The sequence below is a fragment of the Salarias fasciatus genome, chromosome 20 (assembly GCF_902148845.1).
Source record: "Salarias fasciatus chromosome 20, fSalaFa1.1, whole genome shotgun sequence".
NCBI classification, from domain to species: domain Eukaryota; kingdom Metazoa; phylum Chordata; class Actinopteri; order Blenniiformes; family Blenniidae; genus Salarias; species Salarias fasciatus.
Window position 1 is genome coordinate 8,063,352 of NC_043764.1, and position 18,438 is coordinate 8,081,789.

An 18,438-nucleotide genomic window follows, 5' to 3' on the forward strand; every position below is an offset into this window, starting at 1 on the left:
CAAGTGTAATTTGGTGTGCATGAGGCATGTAACTGTTACCTGAGACATTTTATGGCTTAATGTGAAAAAAACTGTTTTTATTTGTTTGTTTTCTGAACAAAAGGTGATGCAGAGCAATAGGAGCTCATAAAAACAGTGACAGAAGCTGTTTCTTTATTGAGCAAAACTAAAATCAACTGAGTCGTAGTGCTAATTTTTCTTGTGACTGCGTAAGAAAGTAAGTTGCTCAGCCCTGTTCTCTCTTATCTTTGGCCCCAGTTACACAGCAATATTTTGAAAACCATGTCGGTTTGCACATTTTCCTGCAGGGCCACTTATGGGTGTTGTTGTTTATTTTTGCCATGAAACCACACACGTGTGTGTGCAGAGAACAATACGCTGCTAACATCAACATTACACGAACATTTGGCCAAGTTGCATGGCTCTAAAGAACGACTCTCAACTGAAAAACTATGAAAACCCAGGAGAATATGAAACGTTGATACTGAAGCATTAAATGCAGGCCATAACTAATACTGATTTTATCTTATAAACAACTGTAAATAAAAGTATAAGCAGTAGCTATAGGTTCTTAAAATGACTAAAAGGAAAAATGTAGGCTGGTTGCAGGCAATAAATATGGAATGACCATTTTAAAACGGAAGCTTCCGAAGAATGCACATTAAGTGGCTGTTTTGCTCTGGGATTCACAACATTAATAATAAAACGGCCTTTAAGGTGAATCACTGAGCTGAAAACTGCAGCTCAGTGTGAGAAAAAGCGTGTTTTGGCACGATAATGTCGATTTGGAGTGAAATGATTGAGGCATGTTTTTCTTTAGTGAAGAGATTCAGATCCTGATCATTTCCAGTTTAACTCTCAGACCTTAAAGTGGTGTGTGTGATGCCTGGGAGTGGAGTCCGTTTGGAGTGGAGGTCGGAGCTGGCGGAGGTGGAGGTTGTGTGTGAGCAGTCTGGGTGATGGAGGGCAGAGGCCGGGCCCAGCCGAGGGTGACAGAGGACATTAATGGTACAGCGGCGGGTCGATGAATCGCACTCACTCAGCAGCCAAATGAGGCATGGGAGGGAGCCTGAGAGTGTGTGTGTGTGTCTGTGTGTGTGTCTGTGTGTTACAGTAGCGTGCCACAGCTGAAGTGTGATTTAAAGGGTGCTGTAGCACAAACTGCCGTGATCTGTGCTTCCCACACTTTGCTGTTTCTGCCTTTTTCACTTTCATCGAACCCCTCCCTCCTCCCCTCATTATCTCCATTCTTTTTTTAACCAAACTTTTCCTCCTGCTGTTTTCCACCTGATGTTTTCCATGTTTGATATTTTTCAATTCCCCTCCCTCTTGATTTTTTTCACCTGGCTTGGCCCCTCACTTCGCCTCTGTTGTCGCCCCCCTCTAGTCCACCCCGTCCTCTGAGCTCCAGGGGGAGGCAGGCCGGGGAACTCAGGAGGAGCTGGAGAAGGAGAGACGGACTCAGACGGGAGTCGCTGTCACGCTAACGCAGGTTAGAAACCAGGAGTCTAATCATCAGGGGTGCACAGTCTCACTGAAGTGCCACTTCAGTCTTCAACAATGCAAAATGACTTTTACTCATCATGTATAATGTTTCATTTCATTAATATATTACTGTAAAATATAACAATTATGCCCATATTCCTCTGTATAGTATCAGTTTTTCACTGCTGGTGTAAATATTCTGCTCCTGAATCTACTACTGCTACAACCACTGAGATGACTTTTTCTTCTAAATGCAATCAGCATTTAGATGTTTCTGGGTTTTTTTTAAATCACTATTTGTTGATGAAATTAGCATTTTAATAGCTTTGGGGTGAAAAAAATTCATAAAAAGTAACCAATTTGCTTTAGAACATTGCATTAAACATAATTTTCTGAGGCAGATGCTGCACTGATCGGTAGTTTGAGACCCCTGTTAATCGAGTGTTTCCTTTTGTGGTGTGTGACTGTGTGCTTTTTCCCCGCCTCTCAGCTGCAGGAGGAGCACCAGAAGGCCCTGCTCAGACGGGACTTCCAGCTGCAGAGTCTGGGGCTCCAGGCGCGGCTCCAGCAGAAGCTGTGGAGTCAGGAGAGGACTCTGCTGGTCCAGGAGTCCCAGCACCTCAAACAGGCTCTGCTGCTGCTCAGCCTCAAGCTGCGCTGCTTCCTCAAGCAGTGGAGGCTCGGCTGCAAGAAGGACACGGAGTGGAAAGACGTCCTGGAGGTAGGAGATGAGCGTCTGTGTGAGCCGTGGGGGGCGTTTTGAGCCGAGTTCAATCAATTTATCCAGAAATATGAGTTTTTATGTTACATCCATCGAAACTGTTTTTAAATAAAATACGCAAAATAAAGCTTGTATCCTAGTTTTGCTTGTGAGACTGAAAATAGCTTCATAGTTGCACTGCTGTGGTTGTTTCTTGGTGTTTTTAGATGACCAGTCTGAAGGACCTGTACCTGCTGCTGGAGGAGGAGAACCTGCCGAGTCCCACCCACCAGAGCGACAAGAGGGGGTCTGCAGACGAGCAGCCTCTCAGCCCCACCATCAAGGTGAGGAATGTGGCACACACGGGAACACTGGGGCTCTGCCGTATGTTCCATGATTATTGTAATCGTGATCTCAACATGCAGAATTTACAAATAATAAAAAACCGAGTGAGTTGTGTTTATTATGTTTCCATGCATTTATGCATTCATGCTCTGAAAATTCAACTTTTGAGCATAAAAAAAGTGACTTCTCTCAATTAATTCAAAACATTTTTGCATTAAATAAATAATAAACCTTACCTGACTGTTGGCGCTGATCACACATCACCTGTTCAGCCGTCATGTCTCAGCCCTGCTCGCTCTGACTCCCGTTCCCGTTCCGACTCCCGTTCCCTGCAGTCCAGCGTGGTGAGCAGCACCCTGGCCGACCTGAAGGTGGCGCTGCAGGACCTGAGCGGAGAGCTTCAACAGGAGAGGCAAGGCTCCCAGGAGCTCACGCAGCAGTTCGCGAAGGCCAAGGCATCATGGGAAGTGGAGAGGACCGAACTGAAGAACCTCATCACTCAGGTGAGCAGAACACAGTGTCGCCCTGTTACCACGGCGACGCCCCAGACCCAGAGGAGCTCATATAATCTGTTGTTTTTAGTGTCGGGAGGCAGATGTTTTCAAGACAAAAACAGTCATAAATGTTGCAGAAGCGTAAATCAGAGCAGATGCAGGAATAGCTGCGAGTTCAGAGGAATCAAAATCAACAGGGTTTGCTCCAGCGTGGCCCAGATGTGAAATAAAAGTGAATCATTTGTTCCAACAACGTTCAGCTGAAGGTGAGAGTTTGGTGACATCCTGAGGGACTGGGCTGCTTCTTCATCACTTTGGTTTATTCCCCCCACTTTCCCTCCCTCCATCTGTCCTGTCCACAGGTGGTGAGTAAGACTCACATTATTTCATCCTCCTCCTCCTCTCCACTCTCGTTGTGTCGGTCTGTCTCATAACGGCAGCCGAGGCGGTAATTGCATTAATTAACAACCTCTGAGAGGAGAACACAGCCCGCGAGTTACCGCCCAGTAATTGAGCCGCAGCCAGAAGGAAAGAGATAAAAGAGAGGAGACGGAGTTATCCTGTCAACGCTCAGCTGTTATTATAAGCCTCTCTCTGGGTTCTGACAATCCAGCAGAAATTGTTCCGCTGTCTTCTCGTGTCACATGTTCACCATATTCCTCTTATATATAAACGAGGTCAAATACTTTTAGGAGAAAATTAAAATTCACAATGTGGAGGAGTTTAAGTATCTTGGGGTCTTGTTCACGAGTGGGGGACGGATGGAGCGTGAGATTGACAGGCGGATCGGTGCAGCGGCTGCCGTGATGCAGTCGTTGTATCGGTCCGTCGTGGTGAAGAAGGAGCTGAGCCGAAAGGCGAAGCTCTCGATTTACCGGTCAATCTACGTTCCCACCCTCACCTATGGTCATGAGCTTTGGGTCATGACCGAAAGGACAAGATCCCGGATACAAGCGGCCGAAATGAGCTTCCTCCGTAGGGTGGCTGGGCGCTCCCTTAGAGATAGGGTGAGGAGCTCAGTCACCAGGGAGGAGCTCAGAGTAGAGCCGCTTCTCCTCCACATCGAGAGGGGCCAGCTGAGGTGGCTCGGGCATCTGTTCAGGATGCCTCCTGGACGCCTCCCTGGGGAGGTTTTCCGGGCATGTCCCACCGGGAGGAGACCCCGGGGAAGACCCAGGACACGCTGGAGAGACTATGTCTCTCGGCTGGCCTGGGAACGCCTTGGGATCCTCCCGGAAGAGCTGGAGGAAGTGTCTGGGGACAGGGAAGTCTGGGCATCCCTGCTGAGACTGCTGCCCCCGCGACCCGGCCCCGGATAAGCGGCTGAAGATGGATACATGGATGGACAATGTTCAGTTTGAACAAGCTGACGACAGCCTGATGTCAAGGATTTCCTGATATTTTCATATAAAACTGGCGAAGTGATGAAGCTGGTGTCAAATTACAACCAGGATCACTGTGCTTCGGACATTCAGTCGTGCTAAGCGCTACACGTCCGTTCGATGGGGATTTTGACCCTCCCGCCACGACAACACAGCAACACAAAGTACAGACGGAGGCAGACAGGATGGAGCCATTAATCACTGTCACCATCGGAGAGATTCCTCCATCTCCGCATGCCGTGAAATCAGACGTCTTATGATAGCCGATGAGGGATCACAGAGCGCCGCAGAGAGATAAGACACCTTCCTTCTTCCCCAGCCGTGACGCGGCAGCGGGTCTTTATGAGGGGGAATTTATGGACAAACCTTTGTGACTTAATCAGGTGAGATCGCTCGGCTGTGATTCATTCTGAGCAGGACCGATTCCTCACCACGTCCGTGAGTATCCGCGAACCACCGCACACGTCTACATCTGCAACAACTTAAATCCCGTGTGTGCAAATGTGCATGCAGGTCATGATGAATCAGTATCAAATGTTCAAGGAGGCTGAAACTATGAATTATTCTGTTAAAACACACATTTTTATCTCTGAATTTGTTGTAAGTGCAATGAAGGGCTTAACAACTTGCAAGCTACATATAAAGGCCGGACAGATTTCAAATTTAAATCTCTAACTCGCACAAAAACACAGAGATGACAAAGGCCAGGTCAGCCTGTGATTTGTGGGTTAAACTCTGATATTCTGGCTCGTCCTGCCACATTTCAAGAAGTGCTGGTTTTGAGTAACTGTGCAGGAAATGAATGTGAGTCCTTGGATTGTCTCCGTCATGCATGGAAACATTAATGTGTTAATATGTGTGTGGATGTGCGTGTGTGTTCCTCTGGCCACAGCTGGAGCCAGTCTCCCCTCTGCCAACAGTACCCACTGTATGCCATCAATTCACACTGATGTGTGTGTGTGTGTGTGTGTGTGTGTTCAGCTGCATTAGTGCCAATCCCCCCTGGCAGCCCTCAGCAGGTTCTCCAGCTGTTGCTTCCCTCAATGTGTCGACTCCCATTTCGAATGTCGTCCCGCCCGTCAAACACCTTGACGGGAAATTATCTGCCCCGTGCAGCTCGGTAAACAAACGCCATCAGCGAACTGCAAACCGCATGCAGGACGGCTCTCCCTCGCTTTTTTTTTTTCCCCCCCTCAATCAGTCATTCATCCCTACTGTACTACAGCATGCAAACACCTGCCGCCACTGTGACGAGACGCCGAGCAGCTGGAAACGGTGGCGGCTCGTCTGTCACATCTGTTCAGCTCATGAACGGAGGATGACAAATGATACAGGAATGTACACAAGCGCAGGTTTGACTCACTGTCATATGTGTAAGACCAGCGGGGTTGTTTCCTCCATCATACTCCAGAAAATTAATGCATTTCTCCCTGTTTATGCAGCGGAAACTCAGAGCAGGATTAGAATAAAAACGGGTCTCCGGAGCTTTTTGCAGTCATTATATTTAATGTCTGCGTGTTATGTAATCCTGGTGTTGTTCTTATTTATAAACCTGATACACTACTTGTCTCTCAGGAGGCTTGTGGTTGCGGCTTGGCCCAGATTAGCATCTAAAGGGCGGATGCAGGGTAAAGATAAAGGATAACATCGCTTCTGTTTTTTCTTGGAAGGAAAAACCTGCCGCAGGCAATTAATAAGCCGACACGGACTGCAGCGAAGGTCTTTGTTTTGTTTTGTCTTTTTGCACAGTCACAAAATGATTTCCAACATTACTGTGTACAGTTTATTTAGGATATTTTCTTATCATTGTGTGTTAAAATAAGGAAAGAAGCGATTCCACATCATATATTTTTATTCATATTTAACACTTGTGGTTATTTACACATGGATTCATAATTTTTCTGAAGTGGGGGGAAACCAGTGGTCGTCCTTCTAATGTTGAAACCTCGTTATTCGTATACTGGATGTTTTGAACAGGCTGCAAATTAGAAAATAAACAGGCAATTAGACGTTAGTTAGTGCTAATTCAGGATTGAATTATGCATCGTGTCCCAATGGAGACAGATTACACTGGTTGACATAATGAAATATGGGAAATTAGATTTTTATTGCAGATTTTGTAATTACTGTATTGATTGAATATAATGATAATGAAGTGAACTTGATATCTTCTGCCGTGTCACACACACTCCACATTCCTATAACTGCATTCTCCAACATTTATGAAGAGGGGCGCTCAAAGAAAACCACATGCTGAACATGCTTTGTGTTGTCATGGTTGATTCTTTACAGTTCTCTCCTTGTTGTTGCTGTTCTGGTTTTTCTTGTAGGATAAATGTACAGTAACATTCGCTGTCAGGGTGCTCCTCCCGATGGGATGATTCTGCTGCTTCCATTTTCAGTGTTTTAGCTGAGTAAACAGCTGTAATTGAAGTTGCTCAGTCGTGAGTGGCGAGTCGTGTGGCAGGCGGCAGCTCCGCTCCACCAATAAACACCAGTCATCCAGCAAAAAGAAAAATAACTCCCTCCTCCGTACCGCCTCGGCGGTAAAGCTCTTTAAAACGCGGGGCTCGTTAGGCGTCCGTCATTAATGAGAAATACCGTGTTGCCGTAGGAGACGGGGTTTGGGCCGAGCGTGCGTGCTTTCCACTCTGATTGGTCGCCCGGCGGCTCCATTAGCGCCATGTTCGGACGCCGCAGAGCCAGACGGGAGACAGGATTGATGGGTCTGGGGTGTGTGGGTGCTGCTCACGTCGGTGTGGCTGCCTGTTTGTCAAACTGATGGCCCCGGTAGTGTCGACTGCGTGAACTATGAGGCTCAGATGGAACGGGGAAGAAGGAAAAAAAAAAAAACACGAAGCAGAGCCGCTCATGAAAAATTCAAGCCAACCCACCTACAGACTCTGTGACAGCAGGCCAGATTCACAGAGGGTGGAAAAAAGGGCGAGGGAGGCCGAAAATAGAGGGAGAGAGGGAGCAGGGGTGAGATAGAGAGAGAGTGAGAAAGGATTAGAGTGAAAGAGAGACCAGAGGAGGAAACAGGAGGATGATGGGACTTCTCAGCACAAATTTCAATAATAAAAATGAATCATGATTGTTTTGGGTTTTTTTTTTGTGACAGTCTCTAAGAATGCCAGTTATTTATGTTTATGTGCTACAGCAACATAAATAAAAAGCTCCATATAGTGAAGTCCATTTCCCATTTCTACCATTATAAGCTGGTTTGAGAGGGATGGACGTTTATAGTGAAACATCTGTCTGGTCTGGACATGATTTAGGATTTAGAATTTGAAGAACCTCAGAATAATTTAGTTTGTGGTTTGCAAATATATTTTTATGACTTTTTGCACTTATCTGCATACAAAACTGTTGCGTTTTGCATCGTACTTGTATATTCACTGAAACGTAAATTCAACTTGTCCACCGTCTTTTGCAGTTTGTGCTTAACACTGTTTATCTTTAACGTCAGTGTAATGCTGATGGTGGAGCCGTTCAGACATCAGAAAGCTTTCCCAGCACGATGTTTTTCTATATCTGTATTGCTTAAACTCGTTTGAATAAAAAACCCTTTTCTCGTCTCTCTGCCCTTTGTCTTCCAGCTTGAGTCGAAAGCAGGCAAAGTAGCGACAGCCCTGTCCTCCACCGACACACTGGACCCTCCAGACCTGAAGGTGGCGCTAAAGAGGGAGCGTGAAGAGCACCAGCATCTCTTGGCTGAGTCCTACGCCGCCGTGATGGATCTGACCAAACAGGTTAGTTACTGGAAATATGGATTTGGATTGAATGTGAATTCCTCCCGTTAAGGGTTCTGATCATCATCTCCATCTTCCTCGCCTCCTCTCTGATGTTTACCTCCTCTTTTCTCTTTGCTCTGCCGACCAATCAGCTTCAGATCGGAGAGAGGAACTGGGGCAGAGAGAAGCTGGAGCTGCTGGAGAGGTTCAGCCAGGAGAGAGCCCAGTGGGAGCAGAGGCTGAGAGAGGCCGCCTCTCCGCAGGGGAAGGTACGACAGCCGGGGCGACGCCGGAGAGAAATGTCAGCGATGGAGGGGAGATGAAGGACCGCGCTTATCTGGGGATGATATAATCTGAGTGGATGAGGGTGCATGTCTGAGATAAGGAGGACATCAGAAGTACATCAAGTCACTGGGTCAAATCTGTGTTTTCTTGCTCTCCTGCCCTTCTGGAGAAAACTTTTTCTGCCGTTTCCCCAGTGCAGCTTGTGATGCACATTTATTTACCTTTTCACTTCATGGATAGGGTTTTTTTCTTTTTTGTGCCAGTGAAGGTTTCAGACAGCAGCTCTTTGATTGTGAGCACCCTGAGGTTTAAAGACAGTAAAACTACAGTGTTTTGGGTGGTACTTCCAATACTTCCATCTGTACGGTTCTACTGATGTGAGCCAAAGCCAGTCAGCTGCTCTTACTGCCTGGCTGCGGTCAAGCTTTGCTCGCTGCGAAAAAAACAGTCATATCTGCTGATTATATAGCAGAGCAGTCTGTTTGGAGCTGCGTGGATGGAGACGGATTGCATTAGCGGTCATTATTTAAAGACCTTTTCCTCAGACATATAATATAATCCTCAGTTTGAGCTCTTCGGTCTGTTTACGGTGGAGTTTCCATTTCTCCCACTTGTCTCTCCTCCTGTTTTCTGTGTTTCCTCTGCAGTCGACTGGTTTACCAGTTCAGGTTGACCCCATCTTCGCTCGTCGTTAGCTGGGATCGGCTCCAGCACTTAAAGAAATTCAACATATGAATTAAAACCTGGCTCACATTGGAAACTTAACAATTGTTCCCTTTTTTAAATCCACATTCCTTTCAGCTTTTGTCCGAGTCTCTCCGCTGGAAACTGTGTCAGGACCTGTCACACTCTGACACTCGAGAATAACATCTGCCCCTCCTGTCGGGTTTTGCCGGTCAAACCTCTCTGACGTGTCATTTATCGCGCCCTCCATCAGCGCATCAGAATCCTCCTTCCTCTCTTCCCGCTCTCCTCTGAGGGTAAATGATTTGTGGGCGCGATATTACCCCTCAAGTGTGAAATACACTGACTCAGCAGCACATTGTGTGTGTGCGTGCGTGCGTGCGTCTGCTACAGATATATTGCACCAGACGAGTCGCCGCCCCCCTCTGCCAAAATAGCTCCAGTTGAATTAAGTGGCAAAGGAGAGAATGTCAGGATGCTGATGTCTCACACTGTGTGGAAAAAACAAACGAGAAACAATACAATTTGTTCAGATCATTTAAATACTAATGAGCTCTGACAAACGCATCCAGATCTCCCACTCTTTGTGACGCTCTGGCTCTTCTTTGTGTTTCCAGTCGAGGCCACCGGGCAGCGAGTCGTCTGCAGACGTGGTTGTTTCTAACGGGACGGGATCACCAAGGTAACAATTAAAAACCCGGGGTTTTTTTTTCCTTTTGAAGACTAGTTTCAGTCTTCATTACTGTTAGAACAGATTGAGTGAATGGATTAACTCTTTTCTTTTTATTTGGGAAAAGGGTGAGATCGGCGTTAGAGCTGGACAGCTCTGAGCTCAATGGAGCAGCCAATCAGGAGGACAAGCCTCATTTTTCAGTCCCGCCTCTTCTCATTCGCTCAGAGCTGAGCGACATCAACAAGAAGAACTGGACCTACCTGAACAACGAGGTACAAAGTTTTGAGATTTCAGTCGATTTGTCTAGTATTATGTAATTCCCTGAATCATGAATTTTGACACATTTATTTCCAAAATGCGTAACGGCCTGATGTTCGGCGTCTCTCGGCTCAGACTCCGGAGATCGGGGACACCTGTAAAACCTGGGACGGCCCCAGTGGCTCCTGCGGCAGCTTGGTGGGCTCACAGCTGGATCTGGAGTCAGTGCAGAGGAGCTTCACCGCTCCCGACCGCACCGGCATCAGGATCTACTACAGCCCCCCTGCTGTGCGACGCATGGAGCTTCAGAGGAGGAGCCAGGAGGCCAGAGAGCCTCAGCACAGCCAGAACGGGAGCTCCTCACGGGGCCCGCACGGCTCCGGGGCGGCGGGAACGCCGCTGGGCGTCCAGCAGCACCAGCAGCCGCCGTCGTCCTGCTTCTCTTCGTCCTACGAGCAGTGGCTGAGCTCGCTGTCCAAGCAGCACCGGGAGCTGCTGGAGAGCCGCAGCCTCGCCGGCTCCGTGCCCAGCGTCCTCAACAGCAGCGTGAGCGGCTCTGCCAACAGCGTCGTCGAGGGGATGGCGTCCTCGCCCGCCTTCCACGGGCTGGAGATCGGCGAGATCTCAGCCAACCTGAGCGACGACATGAAGGAGATGACCAACTGCGTCCGGCAGGCCATCCGCTCGTCCTCTCTGGAGAGGAAATCCAGCAAGGAGCCCGGAGCGCAGGTGAGGTGATATGGTATTAATCTGATGTGGTTTTAATCTCTATTATTAATTCAAGCAGGACTTCATTGCGTCATATTCATCTTTACATCTCTGAAATGTGACCCTGCCTTCCAGATGGTGGGAGTGTCCACCAGGTCCACGCAGACTGCAGCCCAGTACGTCAGCATCGGGCTTCAAACCGACAGCCTTCCCAGCAGCCGGGCGGGGTTGCACTCTAAAGCCTGGTCCCCTCGTCCGTCCTCCACCACCTCCTCACTGGCGTCGGCCCGAACTCGTCAGATTTCCACGTCGCTGGATAAAGTCCACAGCCGCATCGAGAGGCCGTGCTGCTCGCCCAAATACGGATCACCCAAGCTGCAGCGCAGAGTCTCCTCTGGTGGGATTCCTGTCTTTATTTTATTATTTTAACCCATTAGACCACTTTGTAATCCTTTAATCTGGGTGTTTCTTCCACAGGCTCCACCTCCAGGCTGGACGGAGCGTCCTCCTCCTCCTCCAGGGACCGCAGCCTGTGGAGCCTCCAGCAGAGGCCCCTGGGCGGAGGCGGCGGCTCGGCCTGGGCCCGCTCCACCACCACCAGGGACAGCCCCGTCCTGAGCGGCCTCACCGACGGCCTCTCCAGCCTCTTCAGCGTGGTGGAACACTCTGGAAGCACCGAGTCGCTCTGGAGGAGCGACGTAGGTGAGAGACGACACGATTTATCGAAACACTGATGTTTTTAACTAAACTCCTTCAGTGGTGGGAAAACTTGGCTTGAATTTGAACGTAATCCCTGGAATAATCCGTTCTTTGAGCAAACAGTTTTCAGAGGAAATCCTTAACTGATTAATCAGCTTGACTAATTTGTGTTAATAATTACATTTTATTCAAAAGCTGAATAATTGAATCTTTCTTATCCTGTTACTTTTTATTTAGTTTAGATTTTGAAGATCGAAGGCTTTATAAAAATGGTAGCGATGAACAATCTCTTACTCTGCATTCCCCACAGTTTATATTAACATCCTAAACTCCCTTTACGTCCTCTGATGTGTGCTTTCCCACTCGGTCAGTGTGTGTGTCGTGATCCTGTTGAATCTGTGTGTTTCCATCAGGGCCCAGTCAGACTGCCAGCCCGGCCCGGCAGCCTCCGGCGGGGAAACCCTCCGGGGTGGCGGCGGCGGCCGGCGGCTCCGACGCCGGCTCCCAGCGGTACGGGGGCCTCGTGCAGGAGTTCTTCAGAAACGTGTGCAGCAGCGGCCGCGGCCCGGGAGTCGTGGCCCTGCAGGCCGAGCGGCCGCAGAGGGATTCCCTCGGAGGCCTGGCCGGCCTGAACGGCGTCGACGAGCCCAAACCGGAGTGCGTGTCGGTCGGGGTCGGAGGGCTCGGCGCGCTGGCCGGGCTCGGCGGCGGCAACGACAACGTGACCAGGATTGTAAACAAGAGGTTCATGCGGCAGACGGCCGGCGAGGAGATGGTCAGCATCATGGGAGGAGGGAAGGAGTCCGGACCGGGGACAGAGGTGAGACTCACTGAAACCCGTAACGTTTATTGAAAAAGCTTTGAAAGTGTGAAATATGGCTTCATTGACATGGTTTTATTTCCCAGGATGCACCTTGTGACTGCGCTGCCCAGTCCTCCTGCCTCGCCCGACCTTCCAGGCCGGCCTCGCGTCACTGCAAGCACCGCCCCCAGGAGGCTCCGGCGGCGGCGGAGGAGAAGGTGGACGCCTGCAACGAGTGACCGCACTCCTACTGCATCGAGCAAACACACACTCACACACACAGCAATACTGATTACTAACAGTCACTACTGCCATGTACACACACACACACACATGCCCACACACACTAAATGTACATACACACCAAGAACCTGCCACACGGACACACTGCCAAACGTAACACACACTGATAGCACACCGCACAGACTGCCCCACAACCGTACTACTGCCACAAGCACACACACACACACACACACACACACACACACACACACACACACACACACAGCGCCCAGGCAATAGCACTGTTGTTTCGGACTACATAAATCTGATGCCAAGGACAGGAAGGACCGCGACCCCAACCAAGATCCAGACCCACCAGCAGGATTTACTCACTGACGGTGATGAACCTCGATGTCAGGACCGGATCGAACTCACACACGACCATGTACGGCGAACAGATGGAGAATCCACCTCAGTGATGCCAACAAACGGCCATGTTGGATTTCTCTCCAGGCAACGTGGAAGAAGCGATGCATTTGAAGTGCACGTTTTTACTGCTAAGAGATATAAATGAAAATGGATGTATGGATTTAAAACCACTGCAGCTACGTCGGAAGGTCTGAACCCGAGGATTTCTGATGAGCTGGAAAGTGACGCCACTTCGATGATTTTAGCACAAAGACATTCCAGCGACGGGCTCCAGCACCGATCTGAAAACGTCCCGTCTACATGACACTCCTGCTTCAGTCGTGGACAAGTTTACAGCGTCTCCTTACTGTTTGGAAATTTAAAAAAAAAAAATAAAAGAACGACATTGGATTACAGTTCCCGGCTCATGGACGATGGACATTTGGACTTCACAGCTCTTCAGACATGATCATACGGAGATCATAGCGAGGACATTTTGCAGCTTTGTTTTTATTAGTAAACTAGATCACAGGAAAATTGTTTGGATTTTACTGCGCCTCCATAAAGTCTGGGGACTCTCTGTGACATTGTAGCCACGACTTAAACCTTTCAAAAGAACAACTTTTGAATATATTGTCGTACATTCTGATTAGGAAATCTGCCCGTTTGGTTCGAATCTGCTTCAGCAGGCATGAACTTCCTGTTTTCACATTGTTGTGATTCAGTTTTTCTTTCGGTGAAATGATGAAGACGATGACGGAGCATTTTTCGGCTTCTTTCACCGGTTTCAAATCAAACATCTCATTTTCTTACTGAAACCAAGTTGAGGTTTTCTCAGAGTTAAGTTCCAGGTTCCACTGAACCTGATTTACGTAGCTGTATTTCGTGTAGCGGCACTTTGTTACCTGCACAGAAAACGGTCCCATCGGCCACAAAACTCACAGAAAATGGCGTCAGTGCTTTTGATTTGAAAAAACATAAATCCAGATGTTGTTTGTTTGTTCCACTTGTCAGCTTCCCCATGCCTCATTCCCAGGTCGGAAGAAACAGGCTGTTTGAAATACTCACCTTTAACCCTTCTTCTCTCTCTCTTCTATTTGCTGGAGTTTGTCGTCCGACGGACTGAGATGGAAAATGTAGCATTGGGAACGTGAACATGTTCAACCACGCTTATGTTCCAACGTTTATCGCTGATTTCCCAAAGTAATCACAGGGAATCTTTTACCCAACGCGGGGTTGAGTCGCTAAATCTGCAGCCTCAAAACGCCAGAAAAGGTTCGTGTTTTCACGACTCGTCTCGTTCTCGTCGCTCACCCGATATTCAAAGTGCCTGTACGATCACCTGCTTTCCGTTTGTTTTTGAGCTCACACCAAAACTGGACTCCACAGAAACTAAAACAGACCCTGCAGGCCTTTTTTTTCTAAGCCAGATTGTTTTTATCGAAATAATTACAATCAGAAAGTACTAAAGTTGCTCTAAAGTACTGTACCGCAGTGTAGAAAATTGTAGTATAGACACTAAATATGAACTTTTTTTAATATGAAGGGTTATATTATATTTCTGGAAAATATAGTTTTAAATTATTTTTTGTTTTGTTTATATTCGGAGGGCGATTTACTTGACGTATGGGCCCCGCTTCTGTTCTTACTGTTCAGTTTGTTATGGTGCTACTCCGATATCAATCCAACCGCGTTGACATGTGCTGGTGTGAGGCGAGCCGTCCGTCCAGCCACCCCTCGGTGAGTCAGCCGTCCAAAATAGGGCATTACGCTCGCGGCGCGTGGATTTAAATAACACGGTGAGGAAAACCCACAGTCTACATGCTGCTGTCTGTCGCCGCCGAAACCAAACCGCTTCAAACGCCGCCGCTCCGGACCGTCTGGCTCGAGGCGGTCATGTTGAGGACACACACTCTCTTCTGGCCAATATTCTTTGGAGCAACAATACACAGTGAGAAACCACAGGAGGAAAACACATCTGAGAGAGGCATTACCACCTCAGTGTGGCGAAGCCGGCCAGGACAAGTACCAGAGGTCTGAGGCGGATTCTGCAGGTTTCTAATCTGTTACTATTGAGATTGAACGTTTAATCCAAAAGAAGAAAAACATTTCTGCCTTATGACAAATGCAAGTAGCTATCTTGACTTAAGCTAGTGGACAGATTGCATGCTAACTAGCTCATTAGTGCGATTAAGCTGAAAAGAGTGATCTGTAGTTGCCAAAGGTGAGAGTGAGAAACCTCTGCATGCAGTAAGAAGAGCTCCAGTAGAAAGTCTGACAGTCTGACCTCAAAGTCTCTGTACCCAGTGACCGCCCACCACACACACACACACACACACACACACACAGTTTTAAATCCGCAAAGTAAAAATAAATCCCAACTAGAAGTTGACGAGTGATTTGACTGAGGTCTCCGATCGAAATTAGGATTTCACTTTTCTATGTACAAGATTATCTGAACTTCTTTTTTAACATGTTTTTTAACAACCAAGTCCTTTATCAACTCGGAGCCTCAATCATTACGGTGTTTAATTATGCAGAGATGGCATGCCGGACCGGTGAGACACACGGACTCGATGTGACGTGATTTAGATTCGTCCGCGATTTCAAGGCAGATGTTCTGAAGGAGCCGTTTTCCGACGGCCTGTTTTTGACAGAAAGCGTTCCAGACTGTGTTCTACCTCTTCCTCTTTTAGACGCTCAGACATGCCATGAAAATACACACAGCTTATTTATGAGGACGCTTGATCTTCTCACTGTCACTCACTCACAACTCTCCACAAGGAAGTCACTTCAGTGCCTTTCCTCTACAAAGATGTCTTAGTTTATCTAAAAGTTTTATTTTTCTGGGATTTCTTAGGCTACAGCAGCATTGCACGGTGACGCAAAATTTCTGGCGAATCAGTTGGATTTAGGATGATTTTTTTTTTCGCTGGTAGGCGCAGACTAGTGTTTACATTCATCGTCGCCGCGTGTTTTTTTCAAGCCAATAGAAGATCTCAGTGTCAAGGTCGAGACTGCAGCCTCAAAAAAGGGTTTTTTGTGATGAGATTTCCAAACGGGGGGTTAAATTTGGACCAACTTTTACTCTTAAGCTAAATGTTTTTATTTAGTTTTTTAACATGGTGTGAAGAAAAAAAAACCGACACTGTTGCAGCTATTTGTCATCAGACGGGTCTTAATTCATCGATTCGCACCGAAAGGAATTGGCCGGAGGTGAAGATCTGCCTCGCATCTGCTGCTTTTACTCACAGCGCCGCGATTTTTCTATCGGAATTTCGAAGAAAAGTCAAACTCCTCCGTGACGTCGCTGACCGGTGGACTCCGCCTCCGCAGCCTTCATGCCCCGCCCCCACCACGCCCCCTCAGGTGACCACTGTCAGGCATGTCAGCCAATCACAGAGCCGGTTTAAGCCGCGTCACCAGCCAGCGACAGGTGACTTCCTACAGGTTGAACAACCACGACTCCAGCTTTTTAAAATGTTTCCCCCCCCCCCAATTCCCCTTCATATGGTTACTATATGCTGGGAGTGTGTACATGGATTCTTAGCTGTTCATAATGTTAGCTAAACTATTATCTACAGCCTGCCTGTATATCCGCTTTATATAACCGACTCTTGTCTCCTTTTTTTTAATAAAAAAAAATAAAATAATGCTTGATTCTTAAATCAACGGAGAATGCAATGAAAGCTGAATAAAATCGAGTACTCGGTAAGGAAAAAGTGTGATTCTGAGAAGAGAAGGAACGGCTTGTACTCTGTCCTTTAGTTTCTTTGAGAAGAGCTGAATGTCGGCAGTCGATCCGAGGAAAGGTCGCTGTGGAAGTATGTAGCTCTCTCACTTTACAGTCCACACTTGAGCATTTCTTCTGTACATAGCTGCATTTTCAAAGCCGATAAGGAGTTTAAAAAGGAAAAAAAAAAAAAAAACAAAAATATGGCAGGAAATGCCGACGAAGTGGAAAAATTTGATCCATGTGGATTTTTAAAAATGGGGTTTTGGGGGGTTTTTGTTTTTCGACCAGTGTAGCTTGTAAAACAAGATACAACTGCTTCCTGTTTGTCATAGAAATCACAAATAAATGTTTGATGGACTTTAATGGTTTGGTTTTCTGTCTCTATACTTGTTTGTCATATGTTTTTTACAAACATCCGTGCTTAGCAAAATAAAAGCTGATCAAGATTTCAATGAATGTAATAAAAAAAAATTAAATAAAGGTTTGCATTTATGTCATAGCAAAAGTAAAAGCAATTTAATTACAAAAAAGCAAACCAAAAAAAATCAAAATACATCTATATTTGCTCATTATTTCATTCAGGGGTCTCATATTTCACTGAACTTTGCTTTTTTTGCACTTTTTTTAACATTTGAGAGGAAATTCTTCCTCCAAAGTAATAACCATTCAAATCCTTGGAATAGAGAAATGTCTCAGGATGTGAATTTAAACGACATGTGAGTGCGACTGGGCTCGGTATGCAGCGATCTCGCTCTGTGAGCCTCAGTGTGACTTCTGGAGCCGCAGAGTTTCATCTCTTCACCAGGTCAGAAGGTCACGTGTATAAAAAGTTCCCGGGACATTAAATTCTTCAAAAAGCAGTATTAACATTTTATAATCTGATCGACAATTAGACTATGAGCTCTCTTGAATGACTGTTACTGAAGCAGATCAGGATCTCTGAAGACACGCAGACGGATTCTCACCGGACTTTGTGGCTCTTTTTCTTTAAAATCATTGAAGTTCATGCAGTAGTAGCTTGTTACGGCTATCCGTAGCAGTTTGCGTTCTCACTTCGTAGCGAGGAGGTCATCGGGTCAAATCTGGTCCGGGACACTCTGTTTGGAGTTTGCATGTTCTCCCTGAGTTTTCTCTCACAGGACAAAACCATGCCTGTCTGTCCTGATTTTATTTTATTTTCTTCTTCAAAATTTTCTTGAGACATTCTGCTTTTCAACTAATTGCTATTCATTCACATGAATGTGGAGCCAGAGATAGAAAACAGGAAAAAAAAAAAAAAGCACGTTTTTAACACATTCTCTTAGTGAAAGTGCTTATTATCTGAGTTTTTAAAGTCTCCTGACAGATTAGGTGGGGTGGACAGATGGTGTTTTGTTGAGACTGTTTTTGTGAATAAAACAGCTCAGTGTGGAGATTTGAATTAAACGGGGAGAATAATTAGGCAGCAGTTAACTTCCAGTTTCCCACAAAGCAGCCAGAACTGCTGACTAAACCTCCCCGGCGTTTGATCATTGTTTGTCTGTGACGCCGTGTTCGTATTATCCTTTTGTTGGCGCTGAAGCCCCCGTACGGCTCCAAGCAGTAATAATGCTGGTTTTGCAAACCTGATGAGGCTGGAGGAGACTGAGGAGGGAGGGGGGGGAATTCAAACAGGCATGACAAGGCGAGGAAATCCAACAGAGGGGAAAACAAATAGAAATAGCTCCAAGGAATGAACAAAGAAGAAATGGGTGAATGATGTTGTTTGAGCCATGTTTTGCAGGGAAAGGTGGAAAAACGATGCCTGGCGTCAGCGCCTCGTGAGGACCTCTCTGGAGCCGCTC

At 47.0% G+C, this 18,438-nt stretch overlaps 1 protein-coding gene across 1 annotated transcript in view; it reads left to right on the plus strand.

The window, feature by feature from the left end:
* The window catches only part of mtcl2 (microtubule crosslinking factor 2), an 84,200-nt gene extending 67,386 nt beyond the window's left edge, over window positions 1-16,814 (plus strand). The window contains exons 12-24 of the mRNA XM_030118451.1: window positions 1,388-1,492; window positions 1,976-2,206; window positions 2,413-2,529; window positions 2,866-3,033; window positions 8,006-8,158; window positions 8,293-8,409; window positions 9,727-9,791; window positions 9,907-10,054; window positions 10,176-10,769; window positions 10,884-11,145; window positions 11,226-11,450; window positions 11,861-12,267; window positions 12,354-16,814. Coding sequence (XP_029974311.1) covers window positions 1,388-1,492; window positions 1,976-2,206; window positions 2,413-2,529; window positions 2,866-3,033; window positions 8,006-8,158; window positions 8,293-8,409; window positions 9,727-9,791; window positions 9,907-10,054; window positions 10,176-10,769; window positions 10,884-11,145; window positions 11,226-11,450; window positions 11,861-12,267; window positions 12,354-12,488 — 2,727 coding nt within the window. The 3' untranslated portion in view covers window positions 12,489-16,814. The remainder of the gene's footprint in view (window positions 1-1,387; window positions 1,493-1,975; window positions 2,207-2,412; window positions 2,530-2,865; window positions 3,034-8,005; window positions 8,159-8,292; window positions 8,410-9,726; window positions 9,792-9,906; window positions 10,055-10,175; window positions 10,770-10,883; window positions 11,146-11,225; window positions 11,451-11,860; window positions 12,268-12,353) is intronic.
* Window positions 16,815-18,438: the final 1,624 nt, after the last annotated feature.